This window comes from Callithrix jacchus, chromosome 13 (genome assembly GCF_049354715.1).
Source record: "Callithrix jacchus isolate 240 chromosome 13, calJac240_pri, whole genome shotgun sequence".
In the NCBI taxonomy this organism is placed as follows: domain Eukaryota; kingdom Metazoa; phylum Chordata; class Mammalia; order Primates; family Cebidae; genus Callithrix; species Callithrix jacchus.
The window spans coordinates 19,242,683-19,268,148 of NC_133514.1; the positions used below are offsets into that span (position 1 = coordinate 19,242,683).

At 51.6% G+C, this 25,466-nt stretch overlaps 1 protein-coding gene across 2 annotated transcripts; it reads left to right on the forward strand.

Moving 5' to 3' along the window:
* The first annotated feature begins 11,093 nt into the window (after positions 1-11,093).
* PHYHIP (phytanoyl-CoA 2-hydroxylase interacting protein) lies at positions 11,094-24,026 on the forward strand. Of its 2 annotated transcripts, none has more exons than XM_035270056.3 (5): positions 11,094-11,382; positions 14,757-14,947; positions 16,083-16,257; positions 19,030-19,147; positions 21,854-24,026. In XM_035270056.3, exons 2-5 carry the CDS (start codon positions 14,783-14,785, stop codon positions 22,386-22,388), a joined length of 993 nt encoding a protein of 330 aa, XP_035125947.1. In that variant the 5' UTR covers positions 11,094-11,382; positions 14,757-14,782; the 3' UTR covers positions 22,389-24,026. The 2 variants fall into 2 exon arrangements, with proteins under 2 accessions (XP_035125947.1, XP_035125948.1); XM_035270057.3 differs by lacking the exon at positions 11,094-11,382 and adding an exon at positions 12,338-12,489.
* The last annotated feature ends 1,440 nt before the right edge of the window (positions 24,027-25,466 follow it).

The following is a 25,466-nucleotide window of genomic DNA, read 5'->3' on the forward strand; positions in this document are numbered from 1 at the left end:
TCAAAGACTGTGTCGTTCTCCAGTGGCTGTATCATGATTTAAGTATTTTCCTGATTGTTCCTTTTTTTCCTGTTTTAAATAACGTTGTAGTGAATATGTGGTACATTCGACGTGCTTTTTGTTTGTTTTCTTTTGGATTATATTCCTGGGATAGATTTCCCGTCCTGGGATAGCTGGCCAAAAGAAGATGCATTTTTTTTTTTTTTTTAAGTAAATTTTTGGGATGGGCATCGTGGCTTACACTTGTAATCCCAGTACTTTGGAAGGCAGAGGTGGGAGAATTTCTTGAAAGGCTCAGCAGTTCAAGGTTGCAATGAGCTATGATCTGGTCCCTGCACTCCAGCCTGGGTGACACAGCAAGACCCTATCTCTAAAAACATTTTTTAAATTAAACTTTTTATTTTGAGAACATTGTAGGTTCATGTAGAGTTGTAAGAAACAATATAGAGAGATCCCAAGTACTGTTCACTGTTTTCCCCCAATAGTAACATCTTGCCACCAGGATATTGACATTATTACAGTCAAGATAGGAGAAGTTTCCATCACCACAAGGATCTCTCTAGTTGCCCTTTTATAGCCACACCTCCCTCCCCCACCTCCTCCCACCACTAGTCTGTTCTCGATTCCTGCCATTTCGTTATTTGAAAAGTGTTATATAAATGGAATCGTACAGTATGTGACTTCTTAGGATTGCTTTCTTCACTCGGCATTGTTCCCCAGAGATCATCCAAGTTGTGTGTGTATCAATAGTTCCTTCTCTTTTATTGGAGCCTATTCGTGGTTTGTTTAGCCATTCACCCTTTGAAAGACATCTGGGTGGTTTTCCGTTTGGGGTTATTATGAATAAAGTTGCTGTGAAAATACACGTACGGGTTTTTGTGTGAACGTAAGTTTTTATTTCTCTGGGATAATTGCCCATGAGTGCAATAATTGGGTCATATGGTAGTTGTATCTTAGTTTTATAAGAAACTGCCAAGCTGTTTTCCACAGTGGCTGTACCGTTTTGTACATGCATATTTTATGGTTCTTCATTCACTTTGCTAAATTGCATTCAAGGCTTGTGCGGCCGGGATCGGTGGCTCACGCCTGTAATCCCAGCCCTTTGGGAGGCCGAGGTGGGCAGATCACTTGAGATCAGGAGTTCCAGACCAGCCTGGCCAACATGGCAAAATCCTATCTCTACTAAAAATACAAAAAATAGCTGGGCGTGATGGCGCACGCTGGTAATCCCAGCTACTCTAGAGGCTGAGGCACAAGAATCGCTTGAACCCGGGAGGCAGAGATTGCAGCGAACTGAGATCTCACCACGTGCTCCCGCCAGGGCAACAGAGGGAGACTCTGTCTCAAAACCACAAAAACAATAACAAAAAAAAAAAACCCACAAAAAAAAAGGATTGTGCTGAAATGCATCAACACTAAGAACGTGTGTATATACAATAACCAAACACACATATTGTGGGCTCTTGGTGGGGTCCTGGGTGAGGCTGTGTGGGCAGCCCTGAAACAGCCACAATGGATCAACCAATGTCCAGTCGAACCCACCCTGGGCTCACATCAGTGGCCCTCGTATGCATTCTTGGTCAAAGCCTGGAAAGAATCTGAATACCAAGTTTGCTCTACTGTTGGAAATTAAAGAACTTTTATTGGTCAGGCATGGTGGTGGGTGCCTGTAATCCCAGCTACTTGGGAAGTTGAGGCAGGAGAATCCCTCGAACCTGGGAGAAGGAGGTTGCAGTGAGCTAAGATCATGCCATTGCACTCCAGCCTGGGTGACAAGAGCAAAACCCCACCCCCCCACAAAGAACTTTTATTGATTCCAAAATTTGTGTGTGTGTGTGTGTGTGTGTGTGTATAATGGATATATATATATATATATATATATATATATAGAGAGAGAGAGAGAGAGAGAGAGAGAGAGAGAGAGAGAGAGAGACAAAGAGAGATAGTATATAAGAATATATAATTTTGGGGCATAGTTGCACCCACCTGAGTAGTCCCAACTAATCAGGAGGCGAAGGAGGGGGGGATCTATTGAACCCAGGAGTTCAAGGCTGCTGTGAGCCCTGATTGTGCCACTGTACTCCAGCCTGGACGACAGAGGAAACTCTGTCTTAAAAAACAAAAACAAAAAAACCAAAAAGAGAATATATAATGTTTTGGCCAAATCCTTTTGAGTATTGGCTCCTAAAATTTAAAACTTTGTTTGCCAATTTACTAATATATTAATATTTTGTTATGTTGTTTTCTTTTTTCTTGAGACGGAGTCTCTCTCTGCCGCCAGGCTGGAGTGCAGGGGCGCTATCTCGGCTCACTACATCCTCTGCCTCCCGGGTTCAAGCGATTTCTCCTGCTTCAGCCTCTCCAGTGGCTGGGACTACAGGTGCCCACCACCATGCCTGGCTAATTTTTTTTTTGTATTTTTAGTGGAGACGGGGGTTTCCGCCATGTGGGACAGGCTGGTTTTGAACACCAGACCTCATCATCCACCTGCCTCAGCCTCCCAAAGTGCTGGGATTACAGGTGTAAGACACCACTCCCGGCCTGTTACATTGTTTTCTAAACAGACCTTTTTCAGCTTCTTTCTCCATGTTGATTTCACAATAATCAAACCAGACCAGTACCCTTTTCCTGTTCCCTACAGAGCTCCACACAGCACCCCTCAGATTCCAATTAGAGGACTGGATGAAACAGCTTTGATTTCATTCTGTTGGGCTTTGAGGTTCACCACTTAGTAGATTTTTTTGATTATTTTGAATTTTTTAAAATATTTATTTTTGAAAATTTGGAAAAATTTTAAAAACACTGAGAAGAAAAAGCTATCCATTATTATCCCATCAAATGTTTTATGTACTTGAAGTCATTTTTCTATGCATTTAGATTTTTAAAAATTGGGATCTTTCACACACGGTTCTTTAAAAAATTTTATCGATTTATTTATTTTGAGACCGGGTTATGAGACTGGCTAATTTTTGTATTTTTGGTAGAGACGGGGTTTTGCCATGTTGCCCAGGCTGGTCTCAAACTCTTGGGCTCAAGGAACCCACCTGCCTCAACCTCCCAAAGTGCTGGGATTACTGGCACGAGCCACCATGCCCAGCTAGAGCTCAGTTTCTTATTACTAACATTTGATTTTCACAAATATCATAATAAAGACAATAATCTCATTATAATTTAACAATCAAACTCTTAAGAAAAAATACAGTTTTCTGGTCTAAATGCAGGTCTTAGAAGGTATAACAGGTTCTGTCAAAAACCTGTTCATGTGGATTATTATTATTATTTTTTGAGACAGAGAGTCTTGCTCTGTTGCCCAGGCTGTAGTGCAATGGTGTGATCTCAGCTCACTGCAACCTCCGCCTCCCGGGTTCAAGCCATTCTCCTGCCTCAGCCTCCCGAGTAGCTGGGATTACAGGTGCCCACCATCACACCTGGTTAATTTTTGTGTTTTTAGTAGAGATGGGTTTCACCATCTTTGAGGCTGGTCTCAAAGTCCTGACCTCAGGTGAGGTCACCCACCTCAGCCTCCCAAAGTGCTGTGATTACAGGCGTGAGCCACTGCATCTGGCTTTTTTTTTGAGACAGGGTCTTACCCTATCACCCAGACTGGCGTGCAGTAGCTATTCACAGCCACAATCAGAGCTCACTGCAGCCTGCAACTCCTGGGCTCAAGGGATATTCCTGCCTCAGCCTCCTGTGTAGCTGGGACTACAGGTGTGTACCACCATACCCAGCTAATTTTTAATCATTTTGTAGAGACAATCTCATTGTGTTGCTCAAGCTGGTCTCAAACTCCTGGGTTGAAGCGATCTGCCCCCTTTGGACTCCCAAGTTGCTGGAATTACAGGTGTGAGCCACAGCGTCCGGCCTCCTGTGAATTCTTCATGGGCATTGAAAATGAATAACAAACTGTTTTGAATATGTACTGGCAGAATAAAAGGAATGCATAGTATGAGAATGCTATCCACGTTCAAGCTATCACATGTTCTCTGTGTAATTTGTCCTTGTTTATTTGCATCATTTTGCAAGCCATTCTTTTGCTGGTTCCTCCTTATCACCTTGACCCTACATGTTGGAGAGTAGAATTCTGTTTTAGGAATTCGCTCCTATTTTCTCTGTACTTGGTGCCTTGAGAGTGGTCCGGTTTCTCAGCTTCAAGCGTACTGTATGCTGACAAGTCCTAAGTGCTCATCTCAGGTCCAGTGCTCCCTGAATTCCTGATGTGCCTCTGCCTAGTCCACACCTCCAGTCGGATGTTTTTTTTAATGAGATAGGGTCTTTCTTACTCTTTCACCCAGGCTGGAGTGCATCTCAACACCTATATCCACAGCCAAACTTTTTTTTTTTTTGAGACAGGGTTTTGCCCTGTTGCCCAGGCTGGAGTGCAGTCACATGATTTCCACTCACTGCATCCTCTGCCTCTCGGGTTTGAGTGATTCTCCTGCCTCAGCCTCCTGAATAGCTGGGATTATGCCCAGCTAATTTTTGTATTTTTAGTAGAGATGAGGTTTCACCATGTTGGCCAGGCTGGTCTTGAACTCCTGACCTCAGGTGATCGATCCACCTTGGCTTCCCAAAGTGCTGGGATTACAGGCGTGAGCCACTGTGCCTGGCCACATACACACTTTTTTTGATCTTTTTCCTCAAACTACTTCTCCAAAGTGGTCCCCATCTCAGTAAATGGTAACTGCATCCCGCTACTTGTTCAGACTAAAAATCTTGCAGGTTTTTTTTTTTTTTTAAATGAGATAGGGTCTTTCTTACTCTGTCACCGAGGCTGGAGTGCAGTGGTGCGATCTTGGCTCACTGCAGCCTCAACCTCCCAGGCCCAAGTGATCCTCCCACCTTAGCCTCCTGAGTAGCTGGGACGACAGGTGCACAGCACCATGCCTGTCTAATTTTTAAATTTTTTGTAGAGATGAGGCTTCATCATGTTGCCCAGACTGGTCTTGAGCTCCTGAGTCTCAAGCGATCTGCCCACCTCAGCCTCCCAAAGTGCTGGGATTATAGGCATGTGCCTCTGCACTCAGGTTTGCGGTTCTGGACTCCTCTTTTTCTCCCATGCACTACATCTAGTATGTCAGCTTCTCCAGGTTCATCTGGGATCTTCCCACTTCTCACCACCTTGACCCAGGCCACCATCACTTTTTGCTGATTATTATAATTGCCTTCTAACTGGCCTCCTTCCACCTGAGTCCTCCAAGTCTAGTCTCCACATAGTGCAACTGACATATTTCACATTAGGTCACATCTCTGCTCTAAACTTCCGAGTGGCTTCCCATTTCAAAGTCGAAACCAGAGGACTTAGAATGGCCTGCGCCACGGCCCTGCATAATCTCTCCCTGCACCCACCTTTTCTCCAGTCTCAACTCCTTGCGCACTGGCTCCCCCTGCCGTTTCTGGACCGCAACTAGCACCATACGCCTTCAGGACCCCTGCACCTGCTACCTGGAGTGCCCTTCCCCCACAAAATTCTGCATGGCTCCGGCCCAGCCTTTAATCAGGTGTGGTTTTTTTTTTTTCTTTGTTAATCTCAAAGTCACCTTTTCAAAGAGTCCTTCTTTGATGGCTCAATTTAAGATCGTAACTCCCTACTTTCCTATCTCCACTTACTGACTTATTTTTCTCTAAAGCATTTATCACCACCCAACAGACTATAAAGTTTGTTTACTTACTGACTTACCTATTTAATTATCTGTCTTTCCCCCACCAGAATGTAAGCCCCATGAGAGCAGGGATTTTGTTTTTGGCCCTCCTTTCCCTGCCCACGACTGCAGGAGCCTCATTGCCTGAATCCGTGCCTGATATATAGATAAGCACTCAGTGAATTTTTTTAATGGATGAATAAATTCCAATTTGTGATGAGATAACCTAGAGAATCAGGATGTGCATTAGAAAAATAAGAGTAAATTGTTTCCAGAAGGTAACTGAATTTTGGCACCATTGATGTCAAAGCCATCTGTGAGTTGTATTTTCATGTCTCCTCTATAGGTTCCTCTGTAAGTGACTCTTTTTTTTTTTTTTGAGACGAAGTTTTCACTCTTGTTACTCAGGCTGGAGTGCAATGGCGCGATCTCGGCTCACCGCAACCTCCGCCTCCTGGGTTCAGCCAATTCTCCTGCCTCAGCCTCCTGAGTAGCTGGGATTACAGGCACGCGCCACCATGCCCAGCTAATTTTTTGTATTTTTAGTAGAGATGGGGTTTCACCATGTTGATCAGGCTTGTCTCGATCTCTTGACCTCATGATCCACCCGCCTCAGCCTCCCAAAGTGCTGGGATTACAGGCGTGAGCCACCGTGCCCGGCCTGTAAGTGACTCTTAATAGAGTAAGTGTGGCAAGTTTTGGGTGCATGGAAGGAAGGCTTTTCATCATGGTGATTGTTTCTATTCAGTATGTCACACTCTTGTCCTGGTATCTTTTTTTTTTTTAAGACAGCCTCACTCCATCACTCAGGCTTGAGTGCGGTGGTGCAAGCTCAGCTCACTGCAACCTCCTCCTCCCAGACTCAAGTGATTCTCCTGCCTCTGCCTCCTGAGTAGCTGGGACTACAGTTGTGCACCACCATGTCTGGCTAATTTTTGTATTTTTAGTAGAGACAGGGTTTTGCCATGTTGAACAGGCTGGTCTAAAACTCCTGACCTCAGACAATCTGCCTGTCTCAGCCTCCCTAAGTGCTGGGATAATAGGCATGAGCTACCATGCCCCACCTTGTCCCGGTACCTTGCCAAGCAGTGCACACTGGTGTTCCAAATTTCCTACATCATATTCTTTCACTTGGGGTATAACTCACTGACTACTCCAGTACTGCTGTTCTATATGAGTCCTTCTACTTACGATTCTCTTTCATCATTGTTCTTGATCTTTGTCCCTTGAAGTTTCTTCTGTCCCTCCAACATTCTCTCAGTGTCTCTTCTGTAGTTTGTCTGAGTGTTCAATATAATTCAGCATTTTCCCATGTCTTAAAGTGGTTAAATATTTACATTTTCTACAAAATCTAAAATACATATAGCATTTTCCCATGTCTTAAAGTGGTTAAATATTTACATTTTCTACAAAATCTAAAATACATATATTTTTGAGACAGGGTCTCACTTTGTCACCCAGACTGGAGCAAAGTAGTGTGATCAAGGCTCACAGCAGCCTCCAAATCCTGGGCTCGAGTAATCCTCCTGCCTCGGCCTCCAAAGCAGTTGGGACTATAGGCACATGCCACATGCCCAGCTAATTTTTGTACTTTTTTTGTGTGAAGACAGGGTTTCACCATGTTGCCCAGGCTGGTCTCAAACTCCTGGGTTCAAGGGATCCGCCCCCTTCAGCCTCCTAATCACCTAAGATGACAGGTATGAGCCATCGCACCTGGCCATAAAATACTTATTATTTAGTTTAGTAAATGGTTTTAGAATCAGGTTAATGCTCTTCATTAAAATAGGTGACCAGTGAAGGTTGTAGGATATCTAAACATACTTTCAAAAAGAAAAGAAATAAACATTGAGAAATCCATGTAGTTCTTATAAATACTCATGACTCACTCTTGTCATTGTGAACACATGGAAATGACCAAGGTGCTCTCCATGGAATACCTGGATATGTGCACATTCATTGGCCCACAGGATCTCCACACTGGCCCACAGGATCCCCGGCCCACAGGATCCATTGGCCCACAGGATCCCCATTCAGCCACGGGGAAATACACATAAACATTTTCAGCATATGAAGTGCATAAGTAATATTATGACTGCAAATATGTTTTACTTATAGTCTCAGTCTCTGTTACAGCAGACTCTGTATTTGCTATGCATCTTTCTACCACAAAGAATCTGGCCTTGGTACTGAATTGGAATACCAACTAGTTTTACTACTTCTGGCCTGAGTCTCCTTTCCCACCCTCCACCTTTTTAAAATGGAATTGATCAGCTGGGCATGGTGGCTCACACCTATAATCCTAGCACTTTGAGAGGCTGAGGCAGGAGGATCACTTGAGACCAGGAGTTGGAGAACAGCCTGACCAGCATAGTGAAAGCCTGTCTGTACAAAAAAAAAAATTGTGTTGGAGTCTCACCCTGTTGCCCAGGCTGGAGTACAGTGGCGTGATCTTGGTTCACTGCAACCTCTACCTCCCAGGTTCTGGGAGACAGAATGACAGAGCAGGACCCTGTCTCAAAATAAACAAATAAATAAATAATAAAAAAGGACTATGTGATGAACAGAAAACACATTGGTAAGTGACAAAAGCAGGTTATAAAACAATATTCTTTCATTTCATTCTATTTTTGCTAGTAAATTCTATACACATATTGGCTGGGTGTGGTGGCTCCCACCTGTGTAATCCCAGCTACTTCGGAAGGTCAAGGTGGGTGGATAGCTTGAATTTAGGAGTTTGAGACCAGCCTAGGCAACACAGTGAGACCCCATCTCTGCAAAAAATAAAAAAAAATAGCTGTGTGTGGTATGTGTGCCTATAGTCCCAGCTACTCAGGGGGCTGAGGTGGGAGGCTTACTTAAGCCAGGAGGTAGAGGTTGCAGTGAGCTGAGTTTGCACCACTGCACTCCAGACTGGGTGATAGAGCAAGACCCTATCTTGAAAAAAAATTAATTCTATACATGTATTCAAAGTGTATTTCTGCATTGTGGGAAAATGATTTTAATTCCCTCTTAAATTTTAAAATGAAATGTGCTCAGCTCTCTACAATGATCGTGTGCTACTTGTGTAATAAAAAGTTATTAAAAATAAAAATGCAGCAGAAGTGCATTTTGGTGGTTGTTAGGTTTCACAGGGAGTGAGTTATACTTGGCACATTCTGCTCTGCTCTTACCACGTGTTTCTTCTCGTGATCCGTAGAGAAGTCCTTTGAGGCCAGAAGAGGCAGCTCCTAAAGGGCTGTGCCTTCACCTGTTGCCAGTGCGCAGCTCCACATAGGGGCCCCCAGATGGCTATTGCTCATGCTTGGGCCACACAACCTCCTGCAGCCTCCTCATGGTATCGAGGGAAGGTGGGAGTTGGGGATGGTGCTGGGACTAGTTTTCCTTTGGTAGAAGGAGAAACCAAGTCATGGAGAACCTGCCTTTTTCCTCACACTGCCCCTTGGTGTGGTTCTAGGGACAGGATTTTATCATTTTTTAATTTCTTTTTTTTTGATGCAGAGTCTCACTCTGTTGCCCAGGCTACAGTTCAGTGGTGCAATCTCAGCTCACTGCAACCTCCGTCTCCCAGGTTCAAGTGATTCTTGTGTCTCAGCCTCCCAAGTAGCTGTGATTACAGGCGCCCACCACCACACCCAGATAATTTTTGTATTTTAATAGAGATGGGGTTTTGCCATGTTGGCCAGGCTGGTCTCGATTCCCTGATCTCAGGTTATCCAGCCACCTCGACCTCCCAAAGTGCTGGGATTTTCATGCGCCACTATGCTCAGCCTGGGACAGAATTGTAGTGCAGATGTCATGTGCTGGTCATTGCCAGGAGGTTATGTTTTACATCTCTTCTGAGCTCACCAGCTCGGCGTGGGTATGTGGGGGCAGGACATAGTTATACTTGGCCAAGGGCGTGCTTAGTCCTGCCTCAGTGCCACGCACCACCCCACATTCTGTGGTTCAGGACCTGGCCAGGCTTGCTGAGGTTCTCACAGCCATTTAAGGCAGGGTTGGCTTCTGCTTGTCCTTGCATGCTGTGAACTCTCACTTTCTGCCGCTGTTACCTCCTCTGACTTTCACTGCTGATGCCTGCCGCCCCGAGTCCCTCCTGGTGAGTGTCACTTAGGCTCAGCTCACACCTTCCCCTGCTCTCCAAGACCTCATCCTGGGCCTGCCCTGTGTCTGCTGCCCCTGTGCCAATCCCCCCCACCCCAGCCACACTCCTGCTTCCACAGCCTCCTCTGGCCTGCACCTACATGTGCCCTAGAGCTGCCCACTGTTCGTTATCGGAATCAGTGTCTGTGCCCTGCAATTTAGTTGTATGTTCCTCATTCTCTAATTTCGTCCTCTAACTGGCCGTCTTTTCTCTCTAAACAGACTGTAGGCTCCTTGCAGGCAAAAGCTATCAATAGGATGGGAACGAGAACAGCTCTGACAGGTGACTGGCCCTTCTGATGTGCCAGGCCCAGGGCTGGGCAATTTACCTAATTGTTTCATTCCATCATGAAATAAACCTGTGTGATCCCATCTGCCAGACGAAGAGAGGTTGAGTGGCTTGTCCAAGGTCACCCAGCTGGGCAGCGGTAGAGCAGGGATTCTCAGCACATCTGCCTGTCAGCCTGCGCTTGTCACCACTGTGCAACCCTTTGTCCCTGCTTGTTGCTGGATTCACATTTCCTTGGGTGTTCTTTCTGATGGCCTCCACGGAGTCTGCTTCTTGGTGGCAGAACAGCCTCCTGCTGCTGTGAGAGCAGATATGACATTCTCTCGCCAAGATGCCCAGGGCCAGCTTCCTTTGAGTGCAGAGAGTGGGCTGGGCTGAGGACACTCAAAGCCTGGTGTGTTCTCCCACCCCCACTTCCTCATCCAGTGCACCCTGACCTGTGCCACAGCCTCTCTCCCAGCCCCTTTGCCTGCGAACACCCAAGCTGCCAGAGGGTTCTCACCGGGCCCGCAGGGATCCCTGGGCTGCAGGTCTGCCATCTCTCGCTAGAGTAAGTAAGAAAAATGGAATCACAGATCACCAAAAGGCCCCAAGGAGAGGCTCTGGACTGAAGACAATGACCCCGTGTTCACACCGCCACCTGGACCTTTCCCCTCTTCAGCCTCCCTCCCCTTCCCCCAATCAGAAGCTTTGCTTTGGGCCGAAGCCCTTGGCTAAGCTCCGCCCCTCTCCCAGCATCCTAAAGTTTAGGGGCTGCATTCAAGTCAGAGATTTCCAAGTAGGGGGTGTGTTGGAGGGACTTCTGAGGGCAGCTTGCCCTGGAAGAAGGGGGGAAAAGCAGCATGCGTTGCTGTCCCCGAGGACATCTGTGTAGCTCCCTGGGAGACCCTCTGCCCTTTCCCCCTCCCACCAGCCCAGTGAGCAGGGACCCAGCCTGCTTATTATCACCTGACGCTGCGCAGCCACTGATCCCATTGGTGGAGCCAGATTCGGTCTGGCTCTCTCGTTCTTTCCCCTTCTCTGCCTCTCTCTCCTCCACGCTGCTTTGATTTTGTTCTTGCCTCTCTTCTTGCGCTGCTCGGCTGGGAACATCATCTCACCAGGGGCAGCAGCGACGCGCTGCACAGCCAGATAGGAGCTAGCTGCGGGGCATGGAAGCAGCCTCCTTAGCAGCCGGGAGAGGAGCGAGCACACACCACTGTCTGTGACCCAGGTGTCCGGCTGCTGTCCGCTGCCTGGGAGCTCATCCACACAGAGGTCTCTCCCTGCCCTCCCTGCTGGCTATTCCTTTGCAGAGCCTAGTGGAGCCAGGTGAGTACCCTTCCTCCCTGAACATGCTGCTGTCAATCCTGAGTAGCCGGGAGCTGGGGGCGCTAGGGTCCTGCCACCACCTGGGGTGCCCACCTGGACTGCCAGGCCTGACGACCTTGTTCCCTCTCCCCCAGGCCCTTGGCAAAGGGGTTAATGGCTGAATCCAGTCTCCGGGGCACCACAGTTAGTCACTCTGTGACCATTCTGCTGCAGTCAGCGATGCCAACAGGAACAGCAGGGTGGGGGAAGCATTCCTTGTGGCAGGGCGGCTGTTCTGAATGGGCATGGGGAAGGGGCACCGGTGTGTGAGGCGTGTGTGTGTGTGTGTGTGTGTGTGTGTGCTTGCGAGTTGGCTGGAGGCTCACTGGCGCAGATAGGTCCCTCTGCAGGCAGTCATGCTCATGTGTGTGTTTCGCCTGGTGTGAGGCATGTCTAGGAACATAGCTTTCTGGCACACGTGAGGTACATGTGTGTGGGGGACTTATCTGAGTAGCCGGTGGCTGTGCGTGGGTGGGGGCACTGTGAGGCAGTATATTTAGGGGTGGCCATGTCCCTTGTGTGTGGGAGTGTATGCAGATGGGGGGTTTCTGTGTGGGGAGGTGAGACCCAGAGCAGGATGGGGTAGGTGGAGAGAAGAGGGGGCAGAAATCATTGTCTGTGGGCAGAGCCTCGTAGGTGCACAAACCTGTTGGCGTGAAGGCTCAGCGCTGGCAGAGCGCGGACAGAGGCAAACACATTTGCAAAGTCGGGGTCTTTGAGCCTGGAGATAACTCGAGAGAGGATCCCAGACTTTGGGCGGGGGCTGCCGTGTGTGTGAACATACATGTGTGTGCAGGCAGGCGTGTGGGTTGCGTGCCTTGAGGTGGCACGCATGCATGTTGGTGCCTGTGGCATCCTCTTTTCTCCAAATATGGCTTGTGAGGAGGTGTGCGTGGACGTGTGCGTGCGTAAGCCTGTGGACGTGAACATGTCTGGGTGTGCAAGGAGGCGACAGCTTGCGGAGGGGACACTGTGGGGCATTCTAAGAATGTGGATGGTGGCGGGAGGCACCTAAGTGCGTAGATGGGTGTGTGGGAGTAAGGACGTCTGCGGAGGTGTGGGACGCAGGTGGGTGGGCTCTCTTGGCGCATGTGTGTATGTGCATGCGTGCCTGCTTGTGTGTGGGTGTGGACATGCCTGTCTTGGGGTGGACCCACACAGGAGTGTGGGCGCTTCTCGGGTGTTGCCTCAACGTGTCCCTCACACCCTGCCCTTCCCCAGTTTTCTGGGTGGAGAGAACTTGGGTTCACACCCACCCCTCTGTCCCTGCTGGCTCACTCACTGCCACCCTCCCAAGCTAGGGTGGGGATGTCATCTCAGCTCTCCCAGAAGTGTAGGGAGGAAGGGACAGGCAGACACCCAAGTCCCAGAGACCCCCGCCACCAAACACAGCTGCCTCTATTTCTAGGAAGACTACAAGGAGAGGCAGGACTAGGCTCATGGGATGAGTATGGACTGCCTCATTCACAGAGTGGGTGGGTGGGTGCCACTCAGGGCCTCTTGGGTAGGAGTGTGTCTATGTTCGTTTGTGTGGGTGCGTGTGTGTGGGTGCTTGTGGGTAGGAGGGGCACATGTGTCTCTCCCTTGGAGCTTCTCACCAGGAGCCCAGGAGATGGTAACTCCCCACTGCTCCATGCCTGTCCCTAAAAATTAAACTGGTTTATTACAGTAGGGTTGCTTCCAGACACGCAGTCACACCTGTCTGATATGGGGGTGGGCCTGGTAGCACCCCCATGCTTCTTTACCATAGGATTCCCCATGTACAAAGCCACTAGCATTTGGCTCTGGGGTGGGAGGCTACAATGAAAGAGGACTTGAGTGACACCTGGGGCAGGTAAGGGCCATCATCCTTAGCCTTCACCCTGTACCTGCCACCCAGGCAACTCACGGGTTAATACAGAGGTGCCAGGCTCTGGAGCAAGCTTAATTGACAGGAAGATGTGGGCTGGATCCTCTGGAAGCTATAAATAAAAGTACCTGCTTTCGCAGGCACAAGATGCACTCACCCCTAGCTCCTGGGCAAGGAGAGGAGAAAAAGAGGGGAGAAAGAAGAGAAGGAGGTAACAGTGGGAAAAATGAGGGGTGCCAGGAACTGGGATGGAGGATGGGATGGAACTCACATCTGCGGTCCCCTCCCAGACGCTGTCACTCCCCTCCCCTTTTCCCTTCCCCATCCCGGAGTTAGACCAGCCAGGCCAGAGTCACAGCCAGAATCGGCTCTTCCCAGCTAAGGCACATGTGAGAGATCATGGTGAGGTCCTCTCATTCCTGGACGAGCACCAGACTAAGGGGAGAATCAAAGGAGTAAGACAGGGAGGGGAGAGAAAATGCAGTTACTTGAAATGATAGAAGAAAGAAAAATACAGGGTGGAAACACCACGGGCACCCAGGCATGCACAAGTGCCACATGTGTGACCCTCCACCCCCACAGACGAGGGGAGACGACTTTAGCTTAATGATCAAGAACTTGGGCACCAGAGTTAAATCATTTGCTCTATGTGTGGCCTTGGGCACTTTAGTACCTCCCCCACCTCAGTTGCCTCATCTGTAAAATGGGGACCATGATAGTGTGTCCCTGTTGCCAGGCTTGCATGAGATGTCTGTGAAATTATGAGCACATGATTGGCCCCCAGTAGATGCTAATGTTAAAAGTCATGATTTAAATGAGTCAAGAGAAGATCAGCGGAAAAAGAAAGAGGGATCTTCAAAAAAAAGTTACGGATGGAAAAAGAGCTTGAAGCCGGCTGTGCCGTGTGGCCCTCCCACCACAGTGTCCACATGCACGTATGTGGCACTTGTCCTCCCAGCCGTGCACCATGGTGACCGTTGCCGAGGTCCCCCCAGCAAGGAGAGAAGCCTGAGTCCGAGGGCCCTGGCACCTGCGGGCTCTTGGCTGTCACCTGCCCCAAGCCTCGCACCTCCGCTCCACAGCAGGTGCTTCCTGCGTTTCCTCTGCCTCTCACCCGGCCTCTCCACCGCCTCCCCCTTTCTCTTTTCATGCCTGCTGGCTGAGGGCCCCCTCCCTCCTCGGCTCCATCTGCTGCAAATCTGTCCCCGCCCGGCTTTGCAGCATTCCCACTGCCTCTGCCACCTGTCAGGTGCTGTCTGCTCTGCAGACCCCTTGGAGGACAGCAGAGTCCCCTGGGGCGGGCACCCCGTTCCACCTTCCATCCTCCTCCTCTCGTTTTCCCTGTGCAATCCTTTTTGTCTTGCTCATGAGGCAGGTGGATTCCAGGGGTCCCTGAGGTTCCACCTCGCCAGGGATATTGGGAGGAGGACATTCCAGAAAGCTTACCGGGGGCATGAAAGGTGCTGACCACTCCCCTCCTCCTCAGTCCCCACAGGAGACAACCCTGGGAGCATGGAGCTACTGTCCACACCGCACAGCATCGAAATCAACAACATTACCTGCGACTCCTTCCGCATCTCCTGGACCATGGAGGACAGTGACCTGGAGAGGGTCACCCACTACTTCATTGACCTCAACAAGAAGGAGAATAAGAATTCCAACAAGTTCAAGCACCGGGTGAGTAGAAGGTTCCCTGGGAGCCTCTCCCCGTGCCTGTTCCTGAAGGAGGCCGGAGAAGGGAACACTTGGAAGGGATGGTTTGGAGTCAGGGGCCTGGTTAATACCCACACTCTTCTTCCTGTGTCATTCTGGGAAAGTAACTTGACCTCTCTGAGCCTGAGCTCCTTCCCTGGTGAAGAAGGAATAACCATGCCAAGCCTCGTGGGGTCGTGGAGAGGATGCAGTGAGTCATGTTTGCGTGGTGCTTGGCCGGGTGCCTAGCACAGAGGGAGCGCTGTTATCAGCGCCACGACTGCAACTGCGACTTCAGGCAGGGGCAGAGAGCCTGGGTGGGGTGGGGCGGCAGGCATCGCCTATGGGGATGACGTCTCAGGGCACAGCCTCGCTGTTGGCTGGGTGGGCCACGCGGGCCTCAGTCAGGGCGGGGCCCTTTTTCTGTGGCCTCATTCTCCCCTTGGGCCCCTCACCTGCTGGCCTGCCATTTGCTTCGCTTAGAAAAGGAATGGGAGAGAGTCCTCCATGGGTGTGTCCTTTTCTGGGGTTAAAAGCCAGTGTGGGAGGAAGCCCCCATCCTCTCAAGCTGGCAGAGGCAGGGGAGCGATGTGGCCAGCTGGCTCCCAGGCCAACGGCCCCGGCGTGGGTTACTCGCTCGCTCTCTTTCTCTGGAACCATTTCTCCTGATTTGGGTGTCTTTTGGCAGGCCAGTTGCCACGGTGACGTGAATGTTCACCACCACCCCCTTAACCCTCCCCGCCAAAGAATAAGGCATATTTTCCCTTCCTCCCTGGCTTCTCAGCATTTCCGTTGCCGTGGAGACAGCACTGCAGTGTGCAGAGCTCTCAAAGTCTCCTTCAAAAATGAAGGCCTTGCCGCCCTCAACTTTGTGGCTTTTCCCCTCCGTTCCCAAGAGAACAGGGTGTCAGGGGGGTTCGAGGAGGGGCTAAGGCTGGGGAGCGTCTGTGTGGCCTTCCTGGGAAAATGGTGGCCAGGGTATGGAGCCATCGGATCCCCAAAATTGGTCCTGCTCAGGAGAAACAGGGCCATGTGGGGAGTGGGGGTTCTTGGGGGATGCCCAGATCAGGCATGAACCCCAGTTTGATGCCTGGCTCTCTGTCTGTACCCTATTTCTCAGGATGTCCCCACCAAGCTCGTGGCCAAGGCAGTGCCACTGCCCATGACGGTGAGAGGCCACTGGTTCCTGAGCCCCCGCACGGAGTACAGTGTGGCTGTGCAGACGGCAGTGAAGCAGAGTGACGGGGAGTACCTGGTGTCCGGCTGGAGCGAGACGGTGGAGTTCTGCACTGGGGGTGAGGTCCTACTGTCACACCCCTGTCCTGTTGCTTAGCATGTCAGGCTTAGCTGTGTTCAAGGCAGGGCTTATTCGTAGTGCAGCAAACACTGACGAGCACCTCTGTCCACCAGGCAGCGTGCTTGGGCCACACACAGGGAGACACACAGGCATGATACCCTCCCTGCCTCCAATAGCCTGCCCTTTCTCTTTGCTCACAAAAGGCAGATGTGAACCCCACTAATCATGTTGGCAAGACGACTTCCATCAACAAAGGGAGTTACTTTTCTGGCTTGGTACCAGATCACAGGCATCTTTTTAAACACTGTGGTCAAAGGTGCACGATGTGAAATTTGCCATCCTGAACATTTTGAAGCATACTGTTCAATGGTATGAAGTATATTCACAATGTTGCACAATCAATCTCCAGAACCTTTTTTCTTGGAAAACCAAAACTCTATACCCATTAAACAACCACCCCCATCTCCCCCCGCAGCTGCCATTCTACCTTCTGTTTCTATGAAGATGGCTCCTCTAGGTAGCTCACATCAGTAGAATTGTACAGGATTTGTTTTTTTGTGACTGGAATATGCCAGAATTTTCTTTTTTTTTTTTTTTTCTGAGACAGAGTCTTGCTCTGCTGCCCAGGCTGGTGTGCCGTGGCACGATCTCAGCTCACTGCAACCTCTGCCTCCCTCATTCAAGTGATTCTCCTGCCTCGGCTTCCCAAGTAGCTGGGATTACAGGCATGCACAACCATGCCCAGCCAATTTTTTGTATTTTTGGTAGAAACAGCGTTTCACCATGTTAGCCAGGATGGTCTCAATCTCCTGACCTCGTGATCCACCCACCTCGGCCTCCCAAAGTGCTGGGATTACAGGCGTGAGCCACTACACCCAGCCAAATTTTCTTCCTTTTCAAAACTGGATAGTATTTCATTGTATGGATAGACCACAGTTGTTTAATCAATTATCTGTCAATGTGCACTTCGTGGAGCAATCACATTTCACGTGTTCTGAGCCTCCGTGTAGCCTGGGAAAATGGTCCTTGGTCAACGGCCCTGCATAGCAGAACTTAACTTGTAGACTCGAGCACAAACAGCAGACTTACGTGTGCGTTGTCACTCATGACTCAGCTTCTGCCCCCACAAGATTGCATTCTTTTGGTGTTCACGGTGAGAGCTGCTCCAGATCTCTCTGTCACACGGAAGGGGCAGGGAACATTCTCCGCCCGGGGCCTCTGAGGCTGCTGGCTCTATCCCTTGCCAAGATTTATGCCCCAAGTCTCCTTGCTGCTGTTGTCTTTTGAGTGGTGCTTTTTCTTTTTTTTTCTCCTTCTGCCTTTTTTTTTTTTTTTGAGATGGAGTTTTACCCTTGTTACCCAGTGTGGAGTGCAGTGATGTGATCTGGGCTCACTGCAACCTCCGCCTCCCAGGTTCAGGCGATTCTCCTGCCTCAGACTCCTGGGTAGCTGGGATTACAGGCACCCACCAACACACTTGGCTAATTTCTTTGTATTTTTAGTAGAGATGGGGTTTTATATGTTGACCAGGCTGGTCTCAAACTCTGGACCTCGGGTGATCCACCTTGGCCTCCCAAAGTGTTCAGATTACTTTGAATATCTCAATACTCAGAGTAATATTCAGGGGTGAGCCACTGTGCCTGGCCTTTCTTATGTTTTGAGACAGGGTCTTGCTCTGTTGCCCAGGTTGGAGAACAGTGGCATGATGATGGCTCACTACAGCCTCTTAACAACCTTCTCCCCCGAGCCCAAGTGATCATCTCTCCTCAGCTTCCTGGTCTCCTGAGTAGCTGGAACTACAGGCACATACCATCACGCCTGGCTAATTTTTGGTATTTTTTGTAGAGATGGGGTTTGCCATGTTGGCCAGGCTGGACTCAAACTCCTGGGCTCAAGTGATCTTCTGCCTTGGTTTCCCAAAGTGCTGGGGATCACAGGCTGCAGAACCCCACTCTCTGGAGGCCTCTTGCTCCTGGTGGGGAAAGCTTCATGGTTTACCCGAGTCCTCCATGTGCAGTAGGCATTTAATTTAAATTGGGGATCTGGCTGCAATCCAGTCAACACTCCTCTCGCCAAACCAAGCACTCTGGTCAGGGATGCATCCACAGGGAAGGGCACCTTCTTCTAATTTGTACCAAGGAGCTGTATGTGCTAGCACCAGCCTTGCTGGGGCCCCAGGGTCCCAGGCCCAGGCCCAAGGGGTTCAATGCTGCTATCCTGTTTCCGGGCTTCTGTTTTTCCTGAGATGTTCAAGCTGAGAGCCGTTGCTCCAGACCCAGGTCTGCCTAAACATTGCCCGGGCTCAGTTCTCCCGAGACCCTCACGAGCCCCCACCTGTAACTACAGCTGGCTTCCATGGGGGTGGTGTGGGAAGTCTATGTACTGGACTTCAGGGGCTCTCCCAAAAGGACCTCAAGCCCTCCCCTCAAGTCTCCCATTTTCCTACCAGTCCTTTTCACATGAGAGTTCACAGCTCCTGGGATCCCTGGCAGGATAACTGGGCAGCCCTCTGCATTTTCTGACCTGGAAAGCCCCTAGGCTCTGGCGATGTGGTTGCAGAGGTGACAAGGACACAGGGCAGGCAGCACCCCTGTTTCCAGCAGAGGCCAGCTGGCCTGTTCCCATCTGAGTTTAAGGTTTGGTGACTGTCTAGTCACTCCTGCTAGGCAGAGGTTGGCTGGCACGCACGGGGTCGGGTGGGGTGGGGAGAGGAGGTGGCTGTGCTTCTCAGCTGGCCCTCAGCTCAGCCATTTCATCTGGGATCTTGCAGATTATGCCAAGGAGCACCTGGCTCAGCTGCAGGAGAAGGCCGAGCAGATCGCAGGCCGCATGCTCCGCTTCTCCGTCTTCTACCGCAACCATCACAAGGAGTACTTCCAGCACGCCAGGTACGGGGGCGCGGGCTCCAGCAGGACCCACCAGGCCTCTCCTCCCTCCCTCCCTCCCTCCCTCCCTCCCAGCCCGTCCTGCTCCTGCCCTGGCTGTCAGAGGTCACCCCACCCTTGTGGCTGCCAGTCCCTCCTCCAGGGTTGACATGCCCTGACATCATCAGGCTGGCTCTGAAGAGACTGCTACTTTGGGGATTGGGCTCAGGGAAGAGCAAGGGCTCCAGGGATGGGGCCTTCTCCAAGAGTGTCCTACTAACGAGCCTGGGAGAATGAGGTCTGGGTTTGCTCCCCCTCTGGGACAGCTCCTTTCACGGGTTTGCTCCCCCTCTGGGACAGCTCCTTTCACGGGGGTCTACCACCACAGGTCAAGCCAGCTCTCCGATTTAGGCCCTGGGGCCAATGAGGAAGTGGCAGGGAGCACACAAAACGAGGGTGTTCTTGGCACGAAGGGTTCTAGGAAGCACCCAGCTCAGTGGTTTTCAAACTGGGTTCTTCCTCCAGGGAGACATCTCAGTGAACCCCTTAGAATGCTGCTGTGGGGTGAGGGGGACCAGAGGATGAGGCTCAGAGGACCCCACACCTGACGTCCAGCCACAGCAGCCTCCGTTTGACTTGCCTGTGACCCATCCACATATAATTTCTTTTGGGGAACAAAAGAGGTTCTGTGGTCTAAAAGCACCTGAAAATTGGTGATCGGATCCAACACCCTCTCCCTGCAGAAAAGGAGCCTGAGGCCCATGGGAAGCGGCTTGTTCATTTGAGCCAGGGAGTCACCTGTCACTGAGGACAGCTAGGACCTGGCAACAGTGAGGCAGGACCAGAAGTACCCACCCTTCCCACACCTACTGGCAAGTGCCCATATCCTGAGGCTCAGCCAGGGCCAGCAACTGCTCTGGTTTTTTTTTTTTTTTTTTTTGGAGACAGAGTCTCACTCTATCACCCAAGCTGGAGTGCAATGGTGCCATCTCGACTCACTGCAACCTCCACCTCCTGGGTTCAAGTGATTCTCCTGCCTCAGCCTCCCAAGTAGCTGGGGCCACAGGTGTGCGCAACCACGCTGGGCTAATTCTTGTATTTTTAATTATGTGGGGTTTCACCATGTTGGCCAGGCAGGTCTCAAACTCCTGACCTCAGGTGATCTGCCCTCCTCAGCCTCCCAAAGTGCTGCGATTACAGGTGTGAGCCACCGTGCCTGGCCTCTGCCTGTCTTTATCCTTGCAGTCAGGGCAGTTTAAATCTCAGGAGTCTCTGGGGTTTGTATTAAAGCAGCAAGGCCTGCTAGGTGGCTCACGCCTGTAATCCCAGCACTTTGGGAGGACAAGGTGGGATCACTTGAGCCCAAAAGTTCAAGACCAGCCTGAACAACATAGTAAGACCCCGGTCTCCACAAAAAATTTAAAGAATTAGTCTGGGCATGATGGCTCATGCCTGTAATCTCAGCACTTTGGGAAACCGAGGCAAATGGATCACAAGGTCAGGAGATAGAGACTATCCTGGCCAACCTGGTGAAACCCTGTCTCTACTAAAATAGAAAAAATTAGCGGGGCCTAGTGGTGGGCACCTGTAGTCCCAGCTACTCTGGAGGCTGAGGCAGAAGAATCCCTTGAACCCAGGAGGTGGAGATTGCAATGAGCCAAGATTGCACCACTACATTCCAGCCTTGTGAGAGAGAGAGACTCCATCTCAAAAAAAAAAAAAAAAAAATTAAAATTAAATAATTAGCCGGGTGTGGATGGCTTGAGCCCAGGAGTTCGAGCTTGCAGCGAGCTGTGATTGCACCACTGCACCCCAGCCTGGAAAGCGAGCCAGTGGCCCAGTTTGGGCTCCTTTATCAGCGAGAATGGGAGAGACCGGGAGCACCCATGTGTGCCAGGCACCTTACTTGGTGCCAGGATGTAAAGATAAAGGCACAGTCAACCCTTTTGAGAACCTCAGAATCCCATCAGAGTGACAGTATGGAAATAGTCCATGTAAAAATTACATGTAATTGTTGAGCACAATTTAGTGTCCTGGCCAGGTTAGATGGCTCACACCTGCAATCCTAGCACTTTGGGAGGCCAAAGCAGGAGGATCCCTTGAGGCCAGGAGTTCAAGTCCAGCCTGGGCAACACAGTGAGAAGCTTCAGTGTCCTGCACATAATAGGCAGTCAAAAATTTGTCAAGTGTAAGTGCCTGCTCTTCCATGAAGGTTTAGAGGAGAGCAGACGCTTGGTGGAGGCCCGAAGGCTGATTAGGAGTTTGCCAAACCAGGCAGAGAAAGGTGGGGAGGGTAGTAAGTGCAGCAGAAGGACGAGCCCTGCACAGGGGGCACGAAGGAGGCAGGAGACCATGTGCACAGGGGGTGGGTAAATGGGTGGGGTGGCAGGAGGTGGGGAGTGGCAAGGGGAATCACTGGGCTCAGGATGTAGAGATCAGATCATGAGCGGCCATGCTTTTCAAGCACCCCCCATCAAAGGGTTTCAAGCTGGGGAGTGACAGCTTCACATCTCTTCTCTGAGAAGGAGTGGGCTGGATAAGTCCCTCTCCAGGGCCCTCCCTGCTCTTGCATTCTGGAATGTTCTATTTGTGACTAGTGGAGGCGGCTGGGGGAGGGCTGGGAGCTGGGCTGGCTCCCTCCCTCCTCGACCACAGGCAGCAGCCAAGCCTCAGCCCGGCTCACCCGCCGCATCTTCTCTTCCCTTTGGTGTGTCTCCCTGGGGTGGGCAGGACCCACTGCGGGAACATGCTGCAGCCCTACCTGAAGGACAACAGCGGCAGCCACGGCTCCCCCACCAGCGGCATGCTCCACGGGGTCTTCTTCAGCTGCAACACCGAGTTCAACACGGGCCAGCCCCCACAGGACTCCCCCTATGGCCGCTGGCGCTTCCAGATCCCGGCCCAGCGCCTCTTCAATCCCAGCACCAACCTCTACTTTGCGGACTTCTACTGCATGTACACGGCCTACCACTATGCCATCCTGGTGCTGGCGCCCAAAGGCTCGCTGGGGGACCGCTTCTGCCGCGACCGCCTGCCCCTCCTGGACATTGCCTGCAACAAGTTCCTGACCTGCAGCGTGGAGGACGGAGAGCTGGTCTTCCGCCACGCCCAGGACGTCATCCTGGAGATCATCTACACCGAGCCCGTCGACCTGTCCCTGGGCACCCTGGGGGAGATCAGCGGGCACCAGCTCATGAGCCTGTCTACTGCCGATGCCAAGAAGGACCCCAGCTGCAAGACCTGCAACATCAGCGTGGGCCGCTAGGGACTCCTGGGGAGCTGGGGGGCGAGGGAGAGATGAGCGCAAGGCGAAGGTGGGTGGCCCAGGTTCAGGGAGCTGGCTTTCTCTCTCCTGCCCCCCTGCTCCTTCCACGCTGCCCAGCTGCCCTCCCCTCGCCCCTTGGCATTGGAGGCAACCCATGGTGGTCCTCTTGGTAAGTGTGGCCCAGCCCCCGGCCTGGCGGACGTGGAAAGGCTTCTCGGCCTCCGTAGTGGGCGGCTGGGCCGGATTTCCAGAGAACTTCCCCTCTCCTCTGGTTTCCTTGTCCTACTGTTGTTTGCCGCATCCAGGTCTCTATCTCCCAAAGACCCGCCCACCTCCTGGGCTCTCCCAGGGAAGCCTCTCTGGGCCAAAGCCCACGTGTAGCGTGGCTGCCTCCAGAGGAGATGCAGATGCAGAGAGCTGTGGGGCGATCTTTCTCAGTCGCACTCACCCCACTCAGGGCCAACCACAGAATGCCCCCTCCCTGCTGAGCTGGGTCTCTGGGGCTTCCCACTCCAGGCCCGGACCCCTCCCCCTATAAATAGTCTCCTGCACCACCTTGACGCCCTGGCTGCTCCTTGCCCCAAAGAACCCTCTTCCTGCATGGGAGAGCTGTCCCTCCCCTTCTCTACCTGCCCACCAGGATGTTCCCCCTGCTCTCTAGAAAGGAACTCTTTTTTCTCTTGGCTTTGGGGGGCTTCAGGTTATCAGATGGTTCCTTCCTTCCACACCCCAGCATACCTGCTCCTTGCTTAGAGCGCTGGGGTCTGAGACAGCAACCACTGGGGTTGAGGAGGGGGAGAAGACCCCTGAGACCCAGAGGTGCCCCTTCCTCAGCCGGGAGTGGGCCGCCTCACGCTCTGCGGGGGCCTGGCATGGAACGAGAGACCTGCAGGCTGTCCCGCGGGCCCCGGCACCCCGCCCAGCTGTGCACTTTGCTCACTCGCTCTGCCCCGGTGCCGTGACTGTCCTGTGCCCATGCGTGACCTGGACTGTGGACTCTCTGCTACTCCGCCTGTCCCCTGCCCACTGGCGCTGTCTGCTCTCCTGCCAAGCTGCTGGCCGGGAGCCCCTCCCCGGGGAGTTCTTGGTGAAGTCCTTCTCGGGCCTCCTTGTGTTTTTGCCTCATTCCTACTGTCTCACAGGTCATGAGGGTGGACTCCCTAAGATCAGCAAAGCCAACAGAAAGAGCCCAGGGGAGGGGCTGAGGACAGCAGCTGGCTGTATGGAGGATGATGGAGGTGCCATCAGGTGGAGGCGAGTGCAGCCTCACAATGACTTTCTCAGAAGTGACAGAGATGATGGATGAGCGGCTGGATTTGTGTAATGAAGGACAGAAGCAGTGACGGGCTGGCAAGAGTGGCAGGTGGACAGCGGTCGCCTCTCTGTAGCCAGGGGGAGTTGCATGGCCAGCTGTCTCTCTGGGATGGGTCAGGAGGCCTGGAGGCTCTGGTAGAGGTGTGGAGGAGAGAACAGGGCCCAGGCCCTTTCCTTCCCCCTGGGCTGACAGCATTGCTGTTGGGGTGGCCTGCTGCCCTCCCCTGGCCCTCATGTACTCCCACGGCTGGGGTCTGCCTGCCTGTGCTGTGCTTGCGACGTGCATCAATAAACCACCGTGGCCTGAGGGCCCTGCTCGTCTCAGTCCATTTGAGCTGCTGTAACAAAATACCACACGGGGTGGCTCACGAAGTGCAGATTCATTTCTCATAGTCTGGAGACTCAGGAGGTTATGATCAAGAGGCTGGCAGAAGCGGCATCTGGTGAGGGCCTGCTTCATAGGTGGCTCTTTTCACAGTGTCCTCACAGGGTAAAAGGGATGACCAAGCTCTCTTGCCTCTTTCGTTTTTTGTAGAGATGGGGGGTGGGGGGTGTCTCACCATATTGCCCAGGCTAGCCTCAAACTCCTGGCCTCAAGTGATCCTTCCACCTAGGCCTCCCAAAGTGCTTGGGATTACAAGCCTGAGCCACTGCCCCAGGCCATCTTGGGCCCTTTCAAAAAGGTACTAATCCCGTTTATGTGGCTCCACCATCATGACCTCATTGCCTTCCAAGGACCTGCTCCCTAAAACCATCATCTTCTGGTTAGAATTTCCACCTAGAGCTGGGAGCAGTGGCGCACGCCTATAATCTCAGCACTTTGGGAGGCTGAAGCAGGTGGATCACTGGAGATCAGGAGTTCAAGACCAGCCTGGCCAACATGGTGAAACTCCATTGCTACTAAAACTACAAAATTAGCTGGGCGTGGTGGTACAGGCCTGTAGTCCCAGCTACTCAGGAGGCTGAAGCAGGAGTATTGCTCGAACATAAGAGGGGGAGGCTGCAGTGAGCCAAGACTGCACCACTGCACTCCAAACTGGGTGACAGCATGAGACCCCGTCTCAAAAAAAAAAAATTCCAACCTAGGATTTGGGGGGGGCGGGCACAAACATTCAGAGCATAGTACCCCATCTCTTTGGGCTGATGATGGCATGGATGAGTTCTGCAATCCACAGGGGAGCTCCAGTGGGAATGCCCCCAGGACAGGCCACCTGGAATCAGCTGCAAAGGATTCTCCTGTCCACTGTGGGAGGTGGGGCTCAGGATGTAGACCTGAGTCTCCAGCTTGGAAGGGACTTTGGAGTCTTTCGGTCCTACCCAGTGCTTCCCATATGGGGCCTCCTAGGAGAGGACCTGCAGCGTCTGGAGGCCCCGTTTGGAGCCTTCATCCTACAGCAGCTTGTCATTGTTCCAGACCCAGATGCCACCAAGTGTACCTGTTCTAAGTACCTGAGTGTACCCGCTCCCCAACAGCGCTCCCATTTAGAGATCCCAGTCACCTCTGCATCTATTATTTTAGAGACAGAGTCTTGCTCTGTCACCCAGGCTGGAGTTCAGTGGCACGATCTCAGCTCAGCATTACCTCCACCTCCCAGGTTCAAGCAATTATCTTGCCTCAGCCTCCCAAGTAGCTGGGACACAGGTACATGCCACCACGCCTGAATATTTTTGTATTTTTAATGGAGATGTTGGCCAGGCTGGTCTCGAACTCCTGACCTCAAGTGATCTACCTACCTCAGCCTCCCAAAGTGACTGGATTACAGG

Bases quoted from the DNA above. Each gene is read 5' to 3' on its own strand.
- PHYHIP (XM_035270056.3), top strand. From the start codon at position 14,783: ATGGAGCTACTGTCCACACCGCACAGCATCGAAATCAACAACATTACC. The intron at 14,948-16,082 runs GTGAGTAGAAGG...CCTATTTCTCAG, and splicing joins CCAACAAGTTCAAGCACCGG to GATGTCCCCACCAAGCTCGT. The intron at 16,258-19,029 runs GTGAGGTCCTAC...GGGATCTTGCAG, and splicing joins GGTGGAGTTCTGCACTGGGG to ATTATGCCAAGGAGCACCTG.